The following is a 20,362-nucleotide window of genomic DNA, read 5'->3' on the forward strand; positions in this document are numbered from 1 at the left end:
ATAGACCAGAGATATTGGATGAAGGGAGATACTCAACTGTAGGCTTATCCAATGTTAAGAAAACGGTTACTCTTCCTGTCTCCTAAGTGGGCGTGGTTAGCTCTCCCTCCAATCAGAGCCTGTTCTCCCTCAAAAGCCCTGCAATCTAGAATTTGACCACTGATGTCACTGTTGTCAACCCATTTTACACACTGGCCCTTTAAGCCAACAGCAGCGGTAGTAACAGGGTCGAATAGTCATACCTGTTACACCTCTTTTGCTTCTGGAATATATATATTTACTTTGCTGTGAGACAGCCCTGTCTGACAGGCAACCGAAGCTGTTATCTTAAAGCCACCAGACTCCACTGACAAAAACAGTCATGACAGAACACTGTAGCTGCTGGTCTACTGCTGCCAGTGTGTACGGTGAACCTGTGAAAATATTCCACATATAGCATACACTTTTGCCTTTAAGTTTTTATTAATTAATTTTAAACAGACAAAAAAAACAACAGAAAAAACAAAACTGACACATTGTTCCAAGTGATGCAAACGAGATACACAGTAACCATGAGTCAGTAAAAGAAAATTACCAAAAAAATAAATAAAAAAACACAACAAACCCCCAATTTGAAAAAAAAAAAAGGCAGCAATAACGTATCAGTTTTACATCTCATGAATATCACAGAGCTTATACATATATATGTAGGGATGCATCAACCCAGGAGCTTTGGCCAATCTCTAAAATCAACACCAATACCGCCGCTATGGCCAACAGCAGATACCCACCAACAACGACAATATAGCGTACACTTAAACTGATAACTGATTTTTTTAGGTGGCTAAAATCCATTTTTCTATGGCACCCATCCACAGCAGTACATTACTTAGCTTCCGTGCTGGTATATTTGTTTATCAAAGATGCTAACAAAGCAACGCAATATATAAAATAAGCACAGCAAAGACGTTGGATAGGTCAGATCACAGTGTTTAACTATATTTGTTTGAACGTTAAAGTTACAGCTAAAACTGACCACAGAAAGAAAGAAATTGTCAATGTCACATATCTCTACAATTAAAAAAAACGCCAGGTGTCTACCCACCATGATGTCACAGTAATTTGGTCTATGAAATAACAAAGCCTGGGTTGAGATGCAGCAGGGGGCCACAGGCTGGACTTGAACTGGGGCCGCTGCGGCAACAGCCTTGTATATGGGGCACCTGCTCTATCCACTAAGCCACCGATGCCCCATAAATACTATTTTTGCTTAAATAATTAATTGATTATTAAAATATCTCTCAATAAATTTTCTGTTGATCGGCTAATTGTTTCAGATCGAAAATGCATAACTGTGTGTAAATTAGGGCTGCTCGATTATGGAAAAAATCATAATCCCAATTATTTTGGTCAAAATTGAAATTTAGCGATTATGCAAACGATTATGTTTTGACTTTGAAAACATGCTGTATTTATGATTTATTGCCCAAAAACTTTGTAACAGAGGACATTTCGAAGTACAAGGAGGTTCTCAAATGCTTGTTCTAGTAAACATAGTTGAGTCTACTTAAAAAAAAAGAAGCCCAAACACAAAATAAAGGTCTGTGGCCTTGTGCAAATAGTACAACAAATTTGCTCATTTTGCTCAGTGCACTGCCACATTTGAAATTTTCCCTGATAACTTTCAAAATGCCTTTCAAAAACACTAAAAACTTAGTTCTAATGTGCAAAACTGCAAATAGTAGAAAATAAGACAAATGGAACACCAACTGTTGTAGTGCACTCTTGCAGTATCTCTAAAATGGCTAATGAATAATATAGAGCTGGAAAATAAAGTCAGCCAAAGTAAAACTTAATTTTTTTTTTTGTTGTTGTAAGAAACACTCAACGATTCCAGACAGTAATAATAATTAATTTTGAAATCGTTTGACCTCAAAATCATAATCACGATCACCAGACAATTAATTGCACAGCCTTAGGGTAAATGTGCATTGGTGTACAACCATCCAAAACATGGGCATCCTCATAAACAAAGCAAGAGCTGCGAAATCCTCCCAACTGTTTAAGCAGGTTTGTTGAGTTACATATGTGACAAATAGCTCCAAAGAAAGCAAGTGGACATTGAGTTTGATTATTTTTTTATTTATTCTTTTTTTTTCCGGCAAACCATTGTTTCCAAGGTCAAGAATGAACTTTCACACCGTAACCGGAAGTGTTTTCTTCATCATTTATTCATTGTTTTACCTCATAGACAAAATCAGTTTCATGTTGAGGTCGAACACGTCTCAGTACAACTGCAGTACAAGGTGCAAAGAACCTGATATGTTTGAACCAAGTGTTTGGTACCCATGATATGAGAAACATGCATTACAATGCCCACAGAGATCATACATACACACACGCAAATTAAGGACTTACATCATTATCTGTAAAAGCATTTGGTGCAATCAAGTCTTTTGGGAAATCTTTTGGACCTGAGGGGAAGACAGAGCCATCACGAGAGGATTGACATAAGCTCGCTGGGAGTTCACATCCAGGCTCTTCATCACACCACAGTGAATTCATAATTTGGCATGAAATTCAAGTTATTTTCATGTACCGAAAATGTGTTTTTGGTTTAAATCAAACAAAATGAATTGCTGTCAAATAACATCCACAGCTTCCAGCTATTAAAATAACTCCTATTCCTTTATTTCTTATTTTATGTTATTTTAGTTTGTTTCATTCAACAACAACAAAATTGTTTCCAAATGTCTGTGTTTAAAAAGATGCATCACTCGTTTCATAATCAACACAAAAGCTGAGCAGATCTGTTCAAATTATTAAAACTTTCTGGAATGAATCATCTATGAAATTTTGTTTGTTAATTTGGCAAACAGATTTAACAGAATGGATAGTAGGTGGAGTGCAAAATAGCCTTAAAAATCTCTGCAGATGTGGGCTGATAAAGTGAGACAAAAAGATAATGAAATGCATCTAAAAAAGCATTGATTAAATGTGGACTATTTAAACTACTATAAACAGAGCTATTAAAAGCAAATTGTTGTACTACAGTTAAATAAACTGATGAATCTTCTCTATTTTCTATCCTCTTAAAAAGTTTTTCATGAATTTAATGGCTCCTGAACCTGTTTTTTCAGTCAACTTTAGATGTGAGATCAACAGCATCCATCTTCTTACTTGTACATGTTGGGTTGGTTTCATCAAACCAAGTAACAGGCTTCAATCATTTTTCATCAAAGGCCTCTGCCAAACTGAGACCAGTGCAGGTGTTTGTGTAGGTGTTTGAGTGTGAATGTGAGAAGAAAGAAAAAAAAGACAAGGAGAAAGTGTCTTGAGCACGCCAAGAGCCAGGGGCAGGAATTAAATGCTCATTATGATCTGGCACCACCACCACTTTCTCCTTGTATGTGTGTGTATATGTGTGTGTGTGTAGGTCTACATGGCACTAATAATAAAACTGCACAGTAGCAACATGAGTTATGTTTGAAGATCACAGACCGACTGCTCAAAAGGCTTTTCCCTGCATATTTATGTCTTAGGCAGCTAATCAAGTGTAAGCAAAAATAACATGCATAAAACCTGCTTTTTAAAAGTGAATTAATAACAATCACTTGTTCCAAGCAGCATCGCATACAGTCACTTTAAAAGTACAGCCAGTGGTAACAGAAATAACTTCACTGCAGAATGAGCTGTTTGTGTAATAGGGGCAGGATGCACATCAACCATGCACCACAAGACAGTAGAAGTTCCCTTTAAAATGTCATTTGTTTATTATTTTAATCTGAGAAGTGAGCCAAATGTTTAAAGGAAAAGTTCCACATTTTTGGGAAATATGTTTCTTTGCTATCGAGCTAGGGGTTAGATGACAAGATTCATACCACCAGTTCAGTCAAACTTAATTTTCAAGATGCAACAGATGTTGTTTTGTGTCTCTTTGATGTAATTTTGTGTCTTTCTGGGATATTTTGTGTCTCTGACGTAATTTTGTGTCTTTTTAGATAGTTTGCGTCTCTTTGAAGTAATTTTGTATCTTTTTTGGATATTTTGTGTCTCTGTGATGTAATTTTGTGTCTTCTTAGATATTTTGTGTCTCTTTGATGTAATTTTGTGTCTTTTTAGGATATTCTGTGTCTCTTTGATGTAATTTTATGTCTTTTTTGGACATCTTGTGTCTCTTTGGTGTAATTTTGTGGGGTTTTTTTGGATATTCTGTGTCTCTTTGATGTAACTGTGTGTCTTTTTTGGATATTTTGTGTCTCTTTGATGTAATTTTGTTTCTTTTTTTTGATATTTTGTGTCTCTTTGATGCAATTTTGTTTCTTTTTTTGATATTTTGTGTCTTTTTAAGTAATTTTGTTTCTTTTTTTGGATATTTTTTGTCTCTGTAATTTTGTGTCTCTTTTGGACATTTTGTGTCTGATGTAATTTTGTGTCTTTTTTTTTGGATATTTTGTGTCTTTGATGTAGTTCCGTGTCTTTTTGGATATTTTGTGTCTCTTTGAAGTAATTGTGTGTCTCTTTGTGGTTGTTTTGCTCTCTTTAGTAGTTATTTTGTGTTTCTTTGCAGTTCCTTAGTGTCTCTTTGTGGTCATTTTGAGTCTCTTCCTGGTTGGTACAAGTTCATTTAAATGACATTTTGCAGATGAAGGACAGGGGGGCCCTAGGCTGGTCCCCAATAGGCTCCTTTAGTAATATATATAATACATTATTCAGTAATACATCCATGGATATGATATGTTAATGAGTAAACTGGAGCTAGTAGGAGGACTTTGTTATCTTTGGATAGAGCCAGGAAAACTGTTTCCCCCTGTTTCCTGTCTTTGTGCTAAGTTAAGCTAAACAACTGTTGGCTGTAGCTTCATATTTACCTGTCCTTCAGTATAAATGGACCTGCATTTGTATAACATCTTTCTGGTCATCCAACCACACAAAGCACTTTAATATTACATGTCACATTCACCATAGGAGATGCTGCCTGCTACTCAGCTTAAATATACTCACACTCCCATGGAACAGCAATCGGGAACAACTTGGGGTGCAATATCTTGCCCAAGGACACCTGCGCATGTGGACTGGAGGAGCTGGGGATCGAATCACCGATCACCACAGCCATCAAATGTAAGGCATTCTGCCCACAATTTGGGTGGTGTCATGTTTGACTGAGATGTGTTTCAGCATATAAATAACCAAGGTAGTGCAATCATTCTTTCTTCAAATCAGAAACATTGCAAAAGTTCAACATTATTTATCTCAAGCAGACCTTTAAAAAGTCACCCATGCCTTCATCTCATCAAGATTGGATTACTGTAATGCCCTGTATTAGGGGCTCAACCAAAAGGCCAGTTCCTGTCTCCAGCTTATTCAAAACTGCCTGACTTATAACAAATTTCAAGAGACAAAACCACATCACCATTGCCTTTGCAAAGCTACAATGAATACCTGTTGGGTATAGCATTGGGTTGGGTATAGCATATACTGATACTTTTTAAGTCCTACATGGCCTTGCTCCTACATACATTATAGATTTACCCCTGCGCTCCTCAGGTAGGAACCTCCTAACTGTTCCCACAGCCCATCTATTACAAAAGGAAAGTACATATTTTCCTGTTAGAGCCCTGCAGCTGTGGAACTCCCTACTTGAGGAACATAAGTTAGCAAACTCAGTATCTTGTTTTAAATCTCTCCTTTCTACAGAAGGGCTTTTTTTTTAACAGTAAATCTGCTGTTTGTCTAGTTTATATCCCTTTTTTATTTTTTATTGTACGCATTTTCATTTGTTGTAATTTATGTTTCTGCTATTTTTATCCTGACTGTGTATACTATTTCATCTTGTTCTGTAAAGCACTTAGTAATTTATTTTTGAGCGATACAAATTCAGTTTATTATTATCATTAGTATTATTATTTAGACATGAGAGTAGGATCAATTTTCTTATCTAGCTCTCAGCAAGAAAGTAATGATGCATGTTTCCCAAAATGTCAAACTATTCTTTTAACTTGAAGTCTGATTTTTAATGACTGACCACATACAAAATTTTATATGTAAATACTGTAATACCTTTAAAAAATATAAAGCCACAGACTGGTGATATTACAAACCATAATTACGTTGTTTGTTTTTTTTTTACTGGCCCACAATTCATTTTAAATACATTCATAAAATATAATTAAATGTTTCGCCACTTAAAAAACAGCCAATCAGATTGTTGCCTTTAAAATAAATAGACTGTTAACAGTTTATACAAAGTAGCAACACAAAAAAGTAAAATAAATAAAAAGCATTAGATGCCCAGCGAGCTAAAAGGAAAAAAACTGACCTGTGACTAAAGCTAACATATCTATCTCTCTCTCTCTCTCTCTCTCTCACACACACACACACACACACTCACGTATTGCATTTAATCACATCGGACATGCACACGTGTGATGTTTGACATGATGTAGAGCTTGTCAGGCTGCAAAGTGGAACATGCAGAGGCTATTTAAACAACCACCACAAACTGACGAGATGTCTGAATCCTAACTGGCTTGCTGGCCATCCGACTACCTGAGTTACAGGCCTTTGATTGATTGATTGACTCTATAACACAATAAGTGACTGATTACCACCAATCAAAATAAAAGCAATTGGCTGAAGAGTGCCTGAAACTGACAACTTAGTGACAGATTGAATGACAGGTTTGTTAACTACTCAGCTCAGCAATCCTTCTCCGATCACTGGAGGCTAGAGGTTACATTTGTACAACACGTACTGTCATTTCATTCGCAACAAAGATTTGAATTCATGCGCTACAAAGCAACTAGAATCAACAGGGTAAATTTCACATCCAATCCGACTGTGCAAAGATAACACACATTTATATGTGATGACGGAGGAACAGGAGGGATGAGAGTATTGTGACTCTGGTGAAGCTGTGTTAACAGATGCAAGACGGCAACATGCTACTAAAAAGATAAATATTTTAGAGCACAAGTCGACACACAGAGCATGCATTGCTGTTTGGGGAAACCCAGCACGCTGTACATACCGTGTGTATGTACCTCAGTTGGAAACAACCTCAATTATTAATATTCACTTTTCAGGCGCTGAAACTCAATAATTATGTTTGGTCCAACAGTAACTACAGGGTGTGTGTGATGCAGCAGGTAGTTAACTTCTTCCACTAATAGAAAAACAACATCACATATGTTTAAATAATCACTGCAGCTATAAAATGCTGAAGTGAAACATGATGCAGAAGAAGAACTGAGTCCATGTAGTTCTGTTGACGGCTCTTTAGGGTGGATGTTGATGCAAACCTGCTAAATATTTCAAGAAGGTAAAAGTACTGGTGTCCTCCTCATATTCATTCAGCAGTGAGCAGAAACAGCTACAGAAAATAGAAAAATAACATATTAAATAAATGAGTATTTCAGTAACTACTGCAAAATATATCTGCAAAAGGCCCACTGCTTGCATTGCGTGCTAACTGTGTGTCATGTTTACATTTTGGGTCGGCAACAGCTTGTTTTTCGTGTGTCAAACTCTACTGCAAATGTAACTGGTTGACACCTGGAGTAAAGCAATTAATACCAGTGACTCACAGGCAAAATCTCCCCCTCCATCTTTCCCATTTCTCTCCCGCTCTCCTTCTCTGCTCACAACTGGAAGCTTTCAGCAGGAAAACCCGCTCTTTAATAATTTGTATTCATGTGTCATTGCGCTGGCTACGGGCACTTTTGGCTCTCAGATATGGCTGCTGATCCAACAGGCGCACTAAAACACCATCAACTGAAATGCAACGAAACAAGCATGACAGTCAAAAAACGAGTTATCAGCAAAAATAATCAGCTAACAGCAAACACACAGCGACACGTGTAAAACGTTACACCGACGGTACAGTGTGAGCAACAGCCTGAGAGAGCAAAATGTGTTAGTGTCTCACATGCATGGATGGATAATGAGACGATGGGCCCCTGGGCACAAACAAGTAAAAGCCCTTTCCTCCTACATAGGACCAAGACCCAAGACTGAGAGACTTTTTCCATTTCTCTGTTGCAGGGCTGCAACCAGCAGTTACTGTCATTGTTGATTACTTTCTTGATTAAGTGATAAGTTGTTTGGTCTATTAAATATTAGAATATTCCCAAAGCCTAAGATGATGTTCTAAAATGTCTTACTTTGTCCACCACTCAAAGACTTTCAGGTTAATGTCATAGACGAGTAAAGAAACCAGCAAATATTCACATTTAAAAAGTTGGAATTAATTTTACTTACTTACGCAAACCAATTCTTCGATCATCAAATTAGATGGTGAAAAATGTTATAGTTGATGACTCATCAATTAATCACTGCAGCTCTTTTATCTCTCCCTCTGTAACTCTCTGTCATTGCAGCTCAGCTTTGTATCTCTTTGTGGTTGTTTTGAGTCTCTTTGTAGTCTTTTTGCATCTCTGTGGCCATTTTGCAATCCTTTTAGGTCATTCTGCGTCTCTCTGAGGTCACTTTGCATCTGTCTCTGGTTGTGTCTGTTTATTGTGGTTTAGTCTTTTTTCTCTCTCATTGTGACCGTTTAAATCACTTTTCATAAAGAAATGTTGACAGTCACTTCACACAGAAGCTCTGGCCCAGGCGCCCAAGATGTTAGAGGCCCCAGCAGGTGCTTTCATGCAACATGCAGCACACATACACCCACTCACACATGCACATACATCCCGAGGCTGGCTAGTGGCTAACATATGTTCATCGTGGTTGAGCAGCAACAACCTGTTTGGCACTAAGATTACTGACCTCCTCCTGCTTTTCTCCAGTGTTTCCTCGCAGCAGGAGAGACGAGCTTCAAGTCTTCCATGTCTTTGTTTGAGTATGTATGTTTGTTTATTGTAAATCCGTCTGAAGAGCAGATATGCGTCTGCTGTCACCATGTGTTAATGTGTGTGTCTAACAGCCCAAATCCCCACCGCCACGTCAGAACAGTTGTAGTAACACGTCAGGTCCCCAGTCCATAGCTGTCTGAGCCACTGCGAACACGGCCGCCCCGAGCGTAGCGGACAGCCCCCACACTGCCATCTTCACCATCCTGTTCCCCTTCCCCCACAGCTGGCCTCGGTCTCGGGGCAAAGCTGCTTCCAGACCTGTGTGTCGAGAGGCTACGAGCACAGAACAAGGAGGAGCGGTCAGACTGTGAGGAGCGGAGACATGCAGGGGTCAAGAGGATTCATGATGCTGGAAGCTGAACCAAAAGGAGGATCAAGCTGCATTCTGTTACTAGGACTGAAAACAAAATGGGGGTCAAGGGATGTCAAAACACACGGAGCAGAGAGAAGGAGGGGGCAAAAGTGTTAAATAACCAATCCTGCTCCATGATCTTTACTAAGCAACGCTCTCACTTTAATTAACTAGAGGCCCAAATAGTTATGAACTCCACTTAAAGTTTCACTTCACACGTCAACCAACATTCCTCCCATGTAGACAGCAGGTTGTCTCTTACTGACTCCCATTTATTGTCTGTTACGCACCTCATCCTGAATGCTGCTAATTGAATTTTGATGAAACTGCAGGGAATGATGTGCATCAATTTTAATATTACACTGTTTGGCCTGAGGGGAATATTACAGCATATTTTTTGATTGCCTGTACATCACAGACAATATGTCAGACACCTCTGATCAGATTGCCAGAAAACCGACGGGAATAGAGCCGCTCTTTGTTCTGTTCTGGCATATTTAAATATGCACTTGATTGGTCTGATGGGTGTACTACATCAGTTGTTTACTTGTTATTGATTGGCCCAAAGGGGGCAGCATTTGTGGGGGATGACATATTTATTGCCTTGTTCTGAGGATTTGGGTTCCTCACTAAGGCACCAAAAAATGTGGAAAAATGTGAACCTATCAAACAAATTTCATGTTTGAAATGTTTGTTTTTTACAATCTCACAGTCGATAGTCACTCATCCCAAACTTCAAAGAGCATCCAATAATAATTCACTTTTATTTCACTCATCTGCACGTGTGTCTGTGCTGTCTGTGCATCTGCAGTCCTTCTTCAGAGTCAGTAATAAAATTATAGTTACTATTTTTACCGTGTCTGGAGGTGGTGGAGCCCTGGGCCTTGGTGAGGCGTTGGAGAACAGAGTCGGGCCTCTGGTGGAGGGTGGAGAGCTGAAATGCTTGGAAGGTGCTGATTGACAGGCTGTAGAAAGATAACAGAGGAAGGGAGGGATGGAAAGAGGAAGGGAGAGTTAGTCAGAGTCGGGTTTAAGGTGAAGCACGGACAGCTGGTTTGACATGAAGGGATGGATTGAAGGATCAGCTGATGGATAAAGACGTGCGAGCAGAAAAGTGAGAGGCAACGTGGGAGTTTTGCTAACTCAGTCGCTCCTGTATATCGGAAGCTATAGGAGTAATGCATTATGGGACATCGTTCAGTCAAGGTCTTGTGTAAGTGATGTCACTTCCTCTCCTGAACAATGACTGTGAGTAACACTGAAGGACAAAGAGAAGGAGACTGATGAAGAGAAAATGGATACACTGAGAGAAAGTGTAGTTGTGCATCTAATGTTTCCTCCTCAACAATAAAAACACTCTCTCTCACACACACACACACACACACACACTAAATGGCCTGTGCATGTCAGCAGCACTACATGTTTGTAGAGCACCCCCTCTTGGTGACTGAGCGAATTACATCACACCTCCAGAAGTCAATATAACTGGTGGAATATAACAAAATAAATTTACTCAAGTACTGTACTTAAGTTCATATTTGAGGTACTTGTGTTTCACTTGAGTATTTACTTATCATGGCACTTTATACTTCTACTCCACTACAATTCAGAGGGAAATATTGTACTTTTAACTACACTGCATTTATTTGACAGCTTTAGTTCACAAGATTTTTACACATGAAACAAATTAAGAGTTTATAAAATGTGATGCTTTGTTGAAAATTAAACTACCCAACAGTATATTTTCAATGCCGAGCTGAAGCAATTAATCGATTGACTAAATTGGCATATATTTTGATATTTGTAATTTTCCTTGCAAAAATGAAAAACATTTCATGGTTCTAGTTTGTCATAGGGGAAAATTTGCCAATCTTTCTTGTAATTACTTTAGTTTATTTTTAATAATTGAGAGGGAGAGTTCTGTATTGAATACTTTTACTTTAAACATTTCTAAATACTTAGTTTTACTTAAGTTACACTCACAGTGTGGTATTCATACTTTTCTAAAGTAAAGGATCTGAATACTTCCTCCACCGCTGTTCAATACACACCACCACAAAATATCTGAGTAAACTTGTGGTTGGACTTTTGTAGTTGAGTCTTGTGTCTCAAACTGTTGAGCAAAAAAAAAAAAGGAAAAGTACAGGAGCAATTTAAGTAATTTATTAGCTGTTTGACCCACACTAACAGACAACAATAGTGATTATGGATCACAATCGTTTGTCATTTATAAGCAAAAATGCCAAAATTTGACAAGTTACAGCTTCTTCAATGTGAACACTTACTGATTTTCTCTGATAAAGTCATTTAAAGATAATATGGGAGAATGTGATGAGCATTTTTTACAGTTTTGTGACATTTTGTAGAATAATCAGTTGATTGTGTAATCAAAAAATCATTTACTGATTCATTTATAATTAATATAAGCCATTGCGCATCAAGCTCTGCCAATGATGGCAAGAGAAAAGTAACATGTGTGCCTGTACTTTTATATTTTGCCAACTTGCCTGGATAGATTTAAGTGAATCGTAATGCAACAAGTAAATTTTATTTATGTAGCACAGTGGGTTTTACATCCTCTGTCCTTAGACCTTTGATCTAGATCATGTAAAACTCAAACATATGGATGAATGTGCTCATAATAATGATTAATACTGAAGTATGTGACCCAGCATGAAACGTTTTTAAGCCTCATGTGTCCATTAAGCACCAATCGCTGATGTGTTCATTGAAAAGTATTAACATTATCATTACTAATATCCATTTTTATTTCATTTCTTGTCCCCTCACCTCTTGCGTGACTGCAGTGCTGCACGTTTGGCGAGTACAGATGGAGGGTACTGCTCAAAGAGGTCCTGCGCCTGACCAATCAGAAGTTCGTATGGGAGGTCCTGGGGGATGCGCGAGAGGAGGTGGTGGACCATGGCCATGTCGCACTCTGTCTTCTTCACCTCCTTCTCTCTGTACAATACAATCTAAAGACAGGAATAGGAGTTAACTCTGAACAAAGTGCACTCTGATTAACCTTGGAGCAAATGTAAATTAGAATCTACATACTGGGCTGCTTCGGTAATACAAGTGAGGCAGTGAAATAGGCAGACGAAGAGTTAACCCCCCATGCTGTGCGCTGCACTCAGCCTTGGAGGAAACATGAACTACATTCTGCTTTGTTGTTTCAAACACTTCAAACAGACCTCTCCCTCTGCCCAGCCCCTGCACACAAACACTAAAACATCCTCAACTGCAAACGAGCAAAATGTGCTCAATTGTACAACTAATCAACGTGCTGTTGAAAAGGCCTTTTCACACTCAAACACTTGAAAATAGGATGCATGTACACACACATAAATCACATACATGTTCCAGTAGTTAACATTTTCCACAAAACAGCCGGTGTGAACACACAGAGGAACAAGTTTCACAGAAAAATGAGTGTAAACAGTCACAAATCAAAATGCATTCCCCTTGTAATCTGCTTCTCCTTCTGAGTCAAACATGAGTCGGCTCTCCCTGTCATTCTGTTTCCTGATGCAGTCCTCGTCCTTTTCCCTCTCTTCCCTCTTTTATCTCTCCCTCTGTAACCCTCTGTCACTCTCTCTCTCTCATCTGTTCATTAGGAGGTATCTAATTAACTAGTCCAGTGACTCCACAGTACTCTGCCTCACTGTGCGCATGAGTATATGAGTGTGTGTGTGTTTGGCAGCATGTATTCACATGTGAGTGTCCTGGATTACTGACAAAACAAAGTCGCTGCCTCTTGTTCATTTCCTGTCGGCGTCTATGCCTTCTTACCGTGGCGGCGAGGTAGATGGGCATCAGTGGGTGTGAGGCTAGGAAGAAGTCGTACAGTCTCATGGTGTGTTTGAAGTCTGACAGCACGTGGCCGTACCATGTGATGAGCCAGGACAGCGCGAAGATCGTTCCCACCTCCGCTCTAATAGAGAAGGCAAATATATGAAGAGATGTAAACAAATACAGGCCACTAACAAGGACTGTTTCTTTTTTATCTTAATATAACCTTTATTTAACCAGGAAAGCCTAGCTGATATAACAAGCTCTTTCTCAAGAGTGTCCAGGCCCAGATGAGCAACAGTAAGTTACAGATAACACAAAATACGTAACAAGAGAGCAATATGAAATAAAAATGCAATTATAAAATCACTAAGTAAATGTCTGGTGGGAATAATATGAAGGTATATGTACAGATTACACTGTTTTCCTATCTTCCAGACAGCAAGTGGCTTCAGTTCATTTCAAGCTGCTCACATCACAAAGCGCAAATAACTCTGAATACTGCACACACTGTAATTAAAATGAATAAAACCAATGGCTGCATCGAACACAGAACAATCATTGTGAAAACTAAACGCACACCAACAGGTGTACAGTAATGTCAAGGATAAGCAACTAGTTAGTGGGATAAAATGCCCCCCCCCCCCCCCCCCCCCTACCTCTACAAATTTAGGGTTCTTACACGAGACAGAATACACCAGTGCAGTCGCAGTGTAGATCCATGTCTTCCATGTCTTTCCAGACTCATGGAACATATGTAGTGAAGACTTCGAAGGAATTTAATAAAAGTAATGGTGAAATGTAAGTTTTCACTATATTGACATGCATATTTCAAGTAAATAATTTCCAGTGAGAAATATGCCGCCTTCACTTACAGACTATTTCTACAGAGGAGTCGTCACACGGTGCAACAACAGTCACCTAAAGCTCAATATCAGCAACACCAATGAGCTTGTGGTGGACTACCAGAGGAACAACAGAGCAGAACACAAAGTTGTAGCCATGACAGTAGACAAAGCTTCAAATATGGACATTGCTGCAAAGATGCTACATATTCTAGAACATGGACACTTCACACACATCTTCAACCCAGCAGCGCAGAAGATCTACATAGTCAGCACAGTTTCAAGGTGAGCACCCAAGACTAGTGTCACCAATTCAGTTCTTGACCAAATGTCTTGTCTACTGTTCCTGAGTTATGGCGTTGAATAATGGCCAGAAACACTGTGATGTCACAATTAACTTGACCTTTGACCTTTTGAATGAAAACCGTAATCACATTATCACTTCCTCCTGTTAAACATTTGTGTGAAACTTTAAACTGTTGACTTACGGCCAAAAACTTGTTTTTTGAGGTCACAGTGACCGTTGACTTTTGACCATGACACCAAAATCTAATCAGTTCATTGTTGAGTCCAAGTCCAAGCGTTCCCGAGATATTGATGTATAAGAATGGGACAGATGGACAACCTGAAAAAATAATGCCTCTGTCCGAGGCTGTTTCCGTCACAGAAGCATAAAATAATAGTCAAAGCAGAGGCTGAGATTCGATGATTTTTAATCCCAGTATGGTTCGAGCTCCTGATATGTTGCATCTAATGATTCCCAAAATGCAATTCAACTGTGTGTTTTGGTTGGACCCTCCCTGAGAAACATAGGCCTAATGTTTTTTTAAATGATCAGTTGAATTGGGTATCGAGAACCATGGATCTCACTGGTCTTGCTATCGACAACTAAATTTAAGGTATTGTGACATGCCTAAATATGACTAGTATTTTTCTTGATTTATAAACTGATCTTAATTCGTTTGGCTTAATCCAAGGATGATGAAACACAACGATTTCTAAAGAACGGCCTTGTGAATTTTAAAGAATAATCCATTTTCTTTACCTTCACATACTGTTTAAAACTTAAAACCCTCCTTTGCTCTTCCTCTGTATTTCTTTGTTGTGTGCAGACATAAAGAGGTTGAAATTGTTGACAGAATCTCAAGTAAATTGGATATTCTTAGAGGTAGTTGATAAATATTAGATAGGAACATTCAGGGAGGAAGCGGGATGGGTACAAGAGGAAGCGAGTGACAGGCGAAAGGAAATGGGTGGAAAACGTGATGGACAGGGGGAGGGGTAAAGAGAGGGCGCAAAGGGCAAGGAGCGCGTGTGATGAGAGGGACATAAAAGAAATATGACGAAGTGGGAGAGAGGGTGAAAACAAAAGGAACAAAAAAGAAGTGGGAGCGAGAGAAAAGGGAAAGAAGAAAAGAGGCAGAGATAAGAAGGCAGGTAAGGGGAAGTGGAAGTGCTCACAAAAAAGAACATTCCAAACTTTGAAGTTGGGTGTTGTTTATCCTGCCGTTTTTCCGAGAGTGCCGTGTCTTGTTCTTTTTTTTTTGTGCTTTTTGTGTTTGTGTGAGCTTGTATGTGAGTAGACGGGTAATTTGCAAATATGGAGGATGCCAGCACAGCATCAATTATGAACAGGCAACAAGACAGCAAATGCACTGTCAACACACACGGGCACGCACACACACACTTATGCACATATATTGAAATACCTTTGAGGACAATTTATTGAGTTGCAAACGTCCCAAATCCTAGTCGTCGCCACACACCCCGACATTAACCTACAGTAACTGGTTGTATCTTAGATTGTTTTTCTGTTGGTGTTTCAATAAAAAGCAAAAAGATCATGAATCATTTTTTGGCTAATTACACCTCACAGATAAAGGTAAATGTGGTGCACACCTTGGTGGGACAGAGAAGACTCGGAAACAGCTGTTGGACCATCTGACATGAGAACTCCCAAATGAGACCACTACTGATGTACTGATGAGTTCCAGTTCAAACAAGACACTGAGCTCTTTGTCTTTCTGTGAAGCTGACAGGTGAAGATCAACACATTGATGCCCTCTAGTGGTGATTACTTACATTACAGCATGTCCAAAGTGACTTACAAAAGGTACACCAATCAGCCAAAACATTAAAACCACTGACAGGTGAAGTGATTAACATTCATCATCTAATTACAAATGCAATGTCCTGCTGGGAAACCTTGATTCCTGGCATTCAGGTGGATGCCACTTAACACACATCACCCACACAAACACCGCTGCAAACCAAGTCCACCCCCCTCAAGTATGGCACCGTTTGGAAATGGCCTGAGGAAAGTGACAAAAAGCTCAAGGCATCACCCAGGCCTCCATATTAGCCAGATCCCATTCCAATTGAGCATCTGTAGGACACGACACTACACCATCTTGCAACCCACGGGACTGAAAGAATATGCCACCAACACCCTGGAGCCAGACATCACCCCCAGAGGTCCTGTGTCCATGCCTCAACAGGTCAGAGCCAAGTCTGAACCAAGGAGGCTTGACCCTGGATCAGGGGTACCCCTAGGGTAACAGCACCTCTCATGGATGTTCTCAGCATTGTGCATTCAAATTTGAAAATGTATTTTTCCTCAAAAAGACAGGCAGAAGTGTTTCTTGTTTCAAGAAATGAGGCATAAGTGCTAGCGATTACTGGGCAGCAACAGAACGTTTTAAAATTGAGTGTATGTGTGTGTTGGTGTGTGTGCATGTGTGAGTAAAATGAGCACTTTGATGATAGATGGAGCAGATTGCACATTTGTCATTCCTACGATCAATCGCCAACACTCACAGCCGTCTGCTGGCTTGGATGTGCACTTATTCAGACAGTCCTTCCATCCTTCCGGCTTTCTCCTTCTCTCTGTCCTCCACGTTGCCTCCCTCTCTCACCTTATCCTCTCTGTCCCTTTCTTGAGTCTCTTTCATCTTAATCCTTTCTCACACTCCTCTCTCTGTTTCCTCCCTCCCTGTCTCTCTACTCCACTCTTTCTGAAATACTTCCTGCGTCTTGATCCTCTCATTATTGTTCTGTGTGTGTGTGTGTGTGTGTGTGTGTGTTTACCTGATCATGAAGTCATGGAGTTCTGTATCAACCTGTTCCAATATAGGCATCAGGTAGTTTAAAATGTGTTTAGTGCTGTCCATGGTAGGATCCATGAAATCCCTACAGACAGAGAAAACACACAGACGTTAAAGAAATATTACTGCAAAATAATGTGAATTCTAAGCTGATTAATATGCCTCAATAGATGGATTTATTAAATGTGTTTTCAACCTGAGATGGTGATTGGACAGAGTGTCCAGCATGGCGATGGCCATCCGCTCCCCGACAACCAGCAGCAGAGTGACGGCCACATCATGGTAGCCTTGGTAGTAATGGAGCTGAGGGGTGCGTTTCAAAACCTCCAGTATGATGTCAATGAGCTGCTCCTGAAGCACAGATCTCTCTGCGGCTGGCATACCTGAGGAACGGCGAAGGATCATAAATATACAGTACAGGCCAAAAGTTTGGACACACCTTCTCATTCAATGCGTTTTCTTTATTTTCATGACTATTTACATTGTAGATTCTCACTGAAGGCATCAAAACTATGAATGAACACATGTGGAGTTATGTACTTAACAAAAAAAGGTGAAATAACTGAAAACATGTTTTATATTCTAGGTTCTTCAAAATAACCACCCTTTGCTCTGATTACTGCTTTGCACACTCTTGGCATTCTCTCCATGAGCTTCAAGAGGTAGTCACCTGAAATGGTTTTCCAACAGTCTTGAAGGAGTTCCCAGAGGTGTTTAGCACTTGTTGGCCCTTTGCCTTCACTCTGCGGTCCAGCTCACCCCAAACCATCTCGATTGGGTTCAGGTCCGGTGACTGTGGAGGCCAGGTCATCTGCCGCAGCACTCCATCACTCTCCTTCTTGGTCAAATAGCCCTTACACAGCCTGGAGGTGTGTTTGGGGTCATTGTCCTGTTGAAAAATAAATGATCGTCCAACTAAACGCAAACCGGATGGGAAGGCATGTCACTGCAGGATGCTGTGGTAGCCATGCTGGTTCAGTGTGCCTTCAATTTTGAATAAATCCCCAACAGTGTCACCAGCAAAACACCCCCACACCATCACACCTCCTCCTCCATGCTTCACAGTGGGAACCAGGCATGTGGAATCCATCCGTTCACCTTTTCTGCGTCTCACAAAGACACGGCGGTTGGAACCAAAGATCTCAAATTTGGACTCATCAGACCAAAGCACAGATTTCCACTGGTCTAATGTCCATTCCTTGTGTTTCTGGGCCCAAACAAATCTCTTCTGCTTGTTGCCTCTCCTTAGCAGTGGTTTCCTAGCAGCTATTTGACCATGAAGGCCTGATTCGCGCAGTCTCCTCTTAACAGTTGTTCTAGAGATGGGTCTGCTGCTAGAACTCTGTGTGGCATTCATCTGGTCTCTGATCTGAGCTGCTGTTAACTTGCGATTTCTGAGGCTGGTGACTCGGATGAACTTATCCTCAGAAGCAGAGGTGACTCTTGGTCTTCCTTTCCTGGGTCGGTCCTCATGTGTGCCAGTTTCATTGTAGTGCTTGATGGTTTTTGAGACTCCACTTGGGGACACATTTAAAGTTTTTGCAATTTTCCGGACTGACTGACCTTCATTTCTTAAAGTAATGATGGCCACTCGTTTTTCTTTAGTTAGCTGATTGGTTCTTGCCATAATATGAATTTTAACAGTTGTCCAATAGGGCTGTCGGCTGTGTATTAACCTGACTTCTGCACAACACAACTGATGGTCCCAACCCCATTGATAAAGCAAGAAATTCCACTAATTAACCCTGATAAGGCACACCTGTGAAGTGGAAACCATTTCAGGTGACTACCTCTTGAAGCTCATGGAGAGAATGCCAAGAGTGTGCAAAGCAGTAATCAGAGCAAAGGGTGGCTATTTTGAAGAAACTAGAATATAAAACATGTTTTCAGTTATTTCACCTTTTTTTGTTAAGTACATAACTCCACATGTGTTCATTCATAGTTTTGATGCCTTCAGTGAGAATCTACAATGTAAATAGTCATGAAAATAAAGAAAACGCATTGAATGAGAAGGTGTGTCCAAACTTTTGGCCTGTACTGTATAACATCTCAATACAGAGAAAAACACACCCAAAAACAATTTAGAAAGGCTTGTGACTGTCTGTGTGGTGAACAGGTAAACACAGATGATCTGACACTATTCTGAGTGCAGATGTGGTATGCTGCATGGTATACCTTTAACTTCTTAGTTTTCTTGCACCTTTAAACAGCAAAAAGACAAATCAAAGACTGACTTTGTTGAGCGGCTTAGTATACAGACAGAGATCAACAAGTATCTAATGTTGTGAGTCCAACTTTACTTCATTCCCCGCTGTTTCTTACAGTTGTTTTTTTTCTGATAATGTGTTGCTTCCTCCTGGCATAAATATTCACATATAGTCAAAATCGCAATTACCTGGGACTGAACTGGCAGCCTCTCTGTTAAATAAGACACTTTTATCTGTCTCTTTCCCCACATTGTGATTTTAGCTGACAACACAGGTGTCTAGTGACACAAGAATCTTCCCTGGCGCAGCTTTTACTCAGTTCATTAAATATTAAACCTTGTCAGATATCTGCATGTTGATATACGCACGGGGGTTACAGTTTGATAAATGGAACTGTGAGCTTCACTGCTGTCTTCAGAGATACAACACAGACACACACACACACACACAAACACACACACACATTCACCTTTAGGGAACCGCTTCATGGACCTCCTGACATCCAGGACTACTTGGTTGTAGTCCTTGTGGTCCTCCCTAACATCTCGACCTATAACAGCAGAAATGCTATTATTACTGTTGTCAGTATTAGTAATGTTAACAGTAATATGTAGTATACATCTACCCAGTAAATACCAGTATCAATCAACCACTTACCAGGTTTATTTGGTAGATCGTACACATTGATGTTCAGTAGTTTAGGCCAGACTTTCCTCCTCAGTTCATCAGTGAGCAGTCCTCCCCTACTGGCTGCTGCTCTCCTCAGGGTCTCAATGTCCACTGGATCACTGTCAATTCAAAAGTCAGATTAGGACACTGTTCAGTTCGATGCACTACTTTTAAGTCCGCCAACACAGCAAAAACTCTCCAAGGTAACTGTGTCCATTACGAATAAACTCTCTTCAGGAGTTAAGTGCAATTTCTATTGATTTTAGTGCAGTAATGTTACATACCTATGACTCTTAAAAGCATGATGTGACAATAAATTACCTACTGAAATGGATTTTTATGAAGCACAGAATGCTTTAAACTTGGGTGATATTAAATTCTTCTACAAAGACAGAATTTGAGCATAGATTACCTGCATTCAGGATTTCAAGACTGACTAAATATAAAAGGCATAACATATATATATAACTTAAAAACTGAATCTAGCTCAAAGAATAACTTGTATAAAAAGCAAAGATCTCTTTGTGCTCAGCTGAGATCTGGTATTCCAACTTTG

General features: G+C 39.8%; 1 protein-coding gene across 4 annotated transcripts in view; it reads right to left on the reverse strand.

Moving 5' to 3' along the window:
* Positions 1-20,362, reverse strand: part of zgc:63863 (uncharacterized protein LOC393372 homolog) — a 37,244-nt gene that overhangs the window by 13,786 nt on the left and 3,096 nt on the right. The window contains exons 3-10 of one of the 4 annotated variants that reach the window (XM_049602271.1): positions 19,795-19,925; positions 19,607-19,687; positions 17,127-17,313; positions 16,914-17,015; positions 12,982-13,123; positions 11,980-12,164; positions 10,045-10,154; positions 590-7,351 (exon numbers count right to left, since the gene is read on the reverse strand). In XM_049602271.1, coding sequence (XP_049458228.1) covers positions 7,332-7,351; positions 10,045-10,154; positions 11,980-12,164; positions 12,982-13,123; positions 16,914-17,015; positions 17,127-17,313; positions 19,607-19,687; positions 19,795-19,925 — 958 coding nt within the window. In that variant the 3' untranslated portion in view covers positions 590-7,331. The other 3 variants (XM_049602267.1, XM_049602270.1, XM_049602269.1) reach the window with 3 other exon arrangements.

This window comes from Epinephelus fuscoguttatus, linkage group LG17, assembly GCF_011397635.1.
Source record: "Epinephelus fuscoguttatus linkage group LG17, E.fuscoguttatus.final_Chr_v1".
Taxonomy (NCBI): Eukaryota; Metazoa; Chordata; class Actinopteri; order Perciformes; family Serranidae; genus Epinephelus; species Epinephelus fuscoguttatus.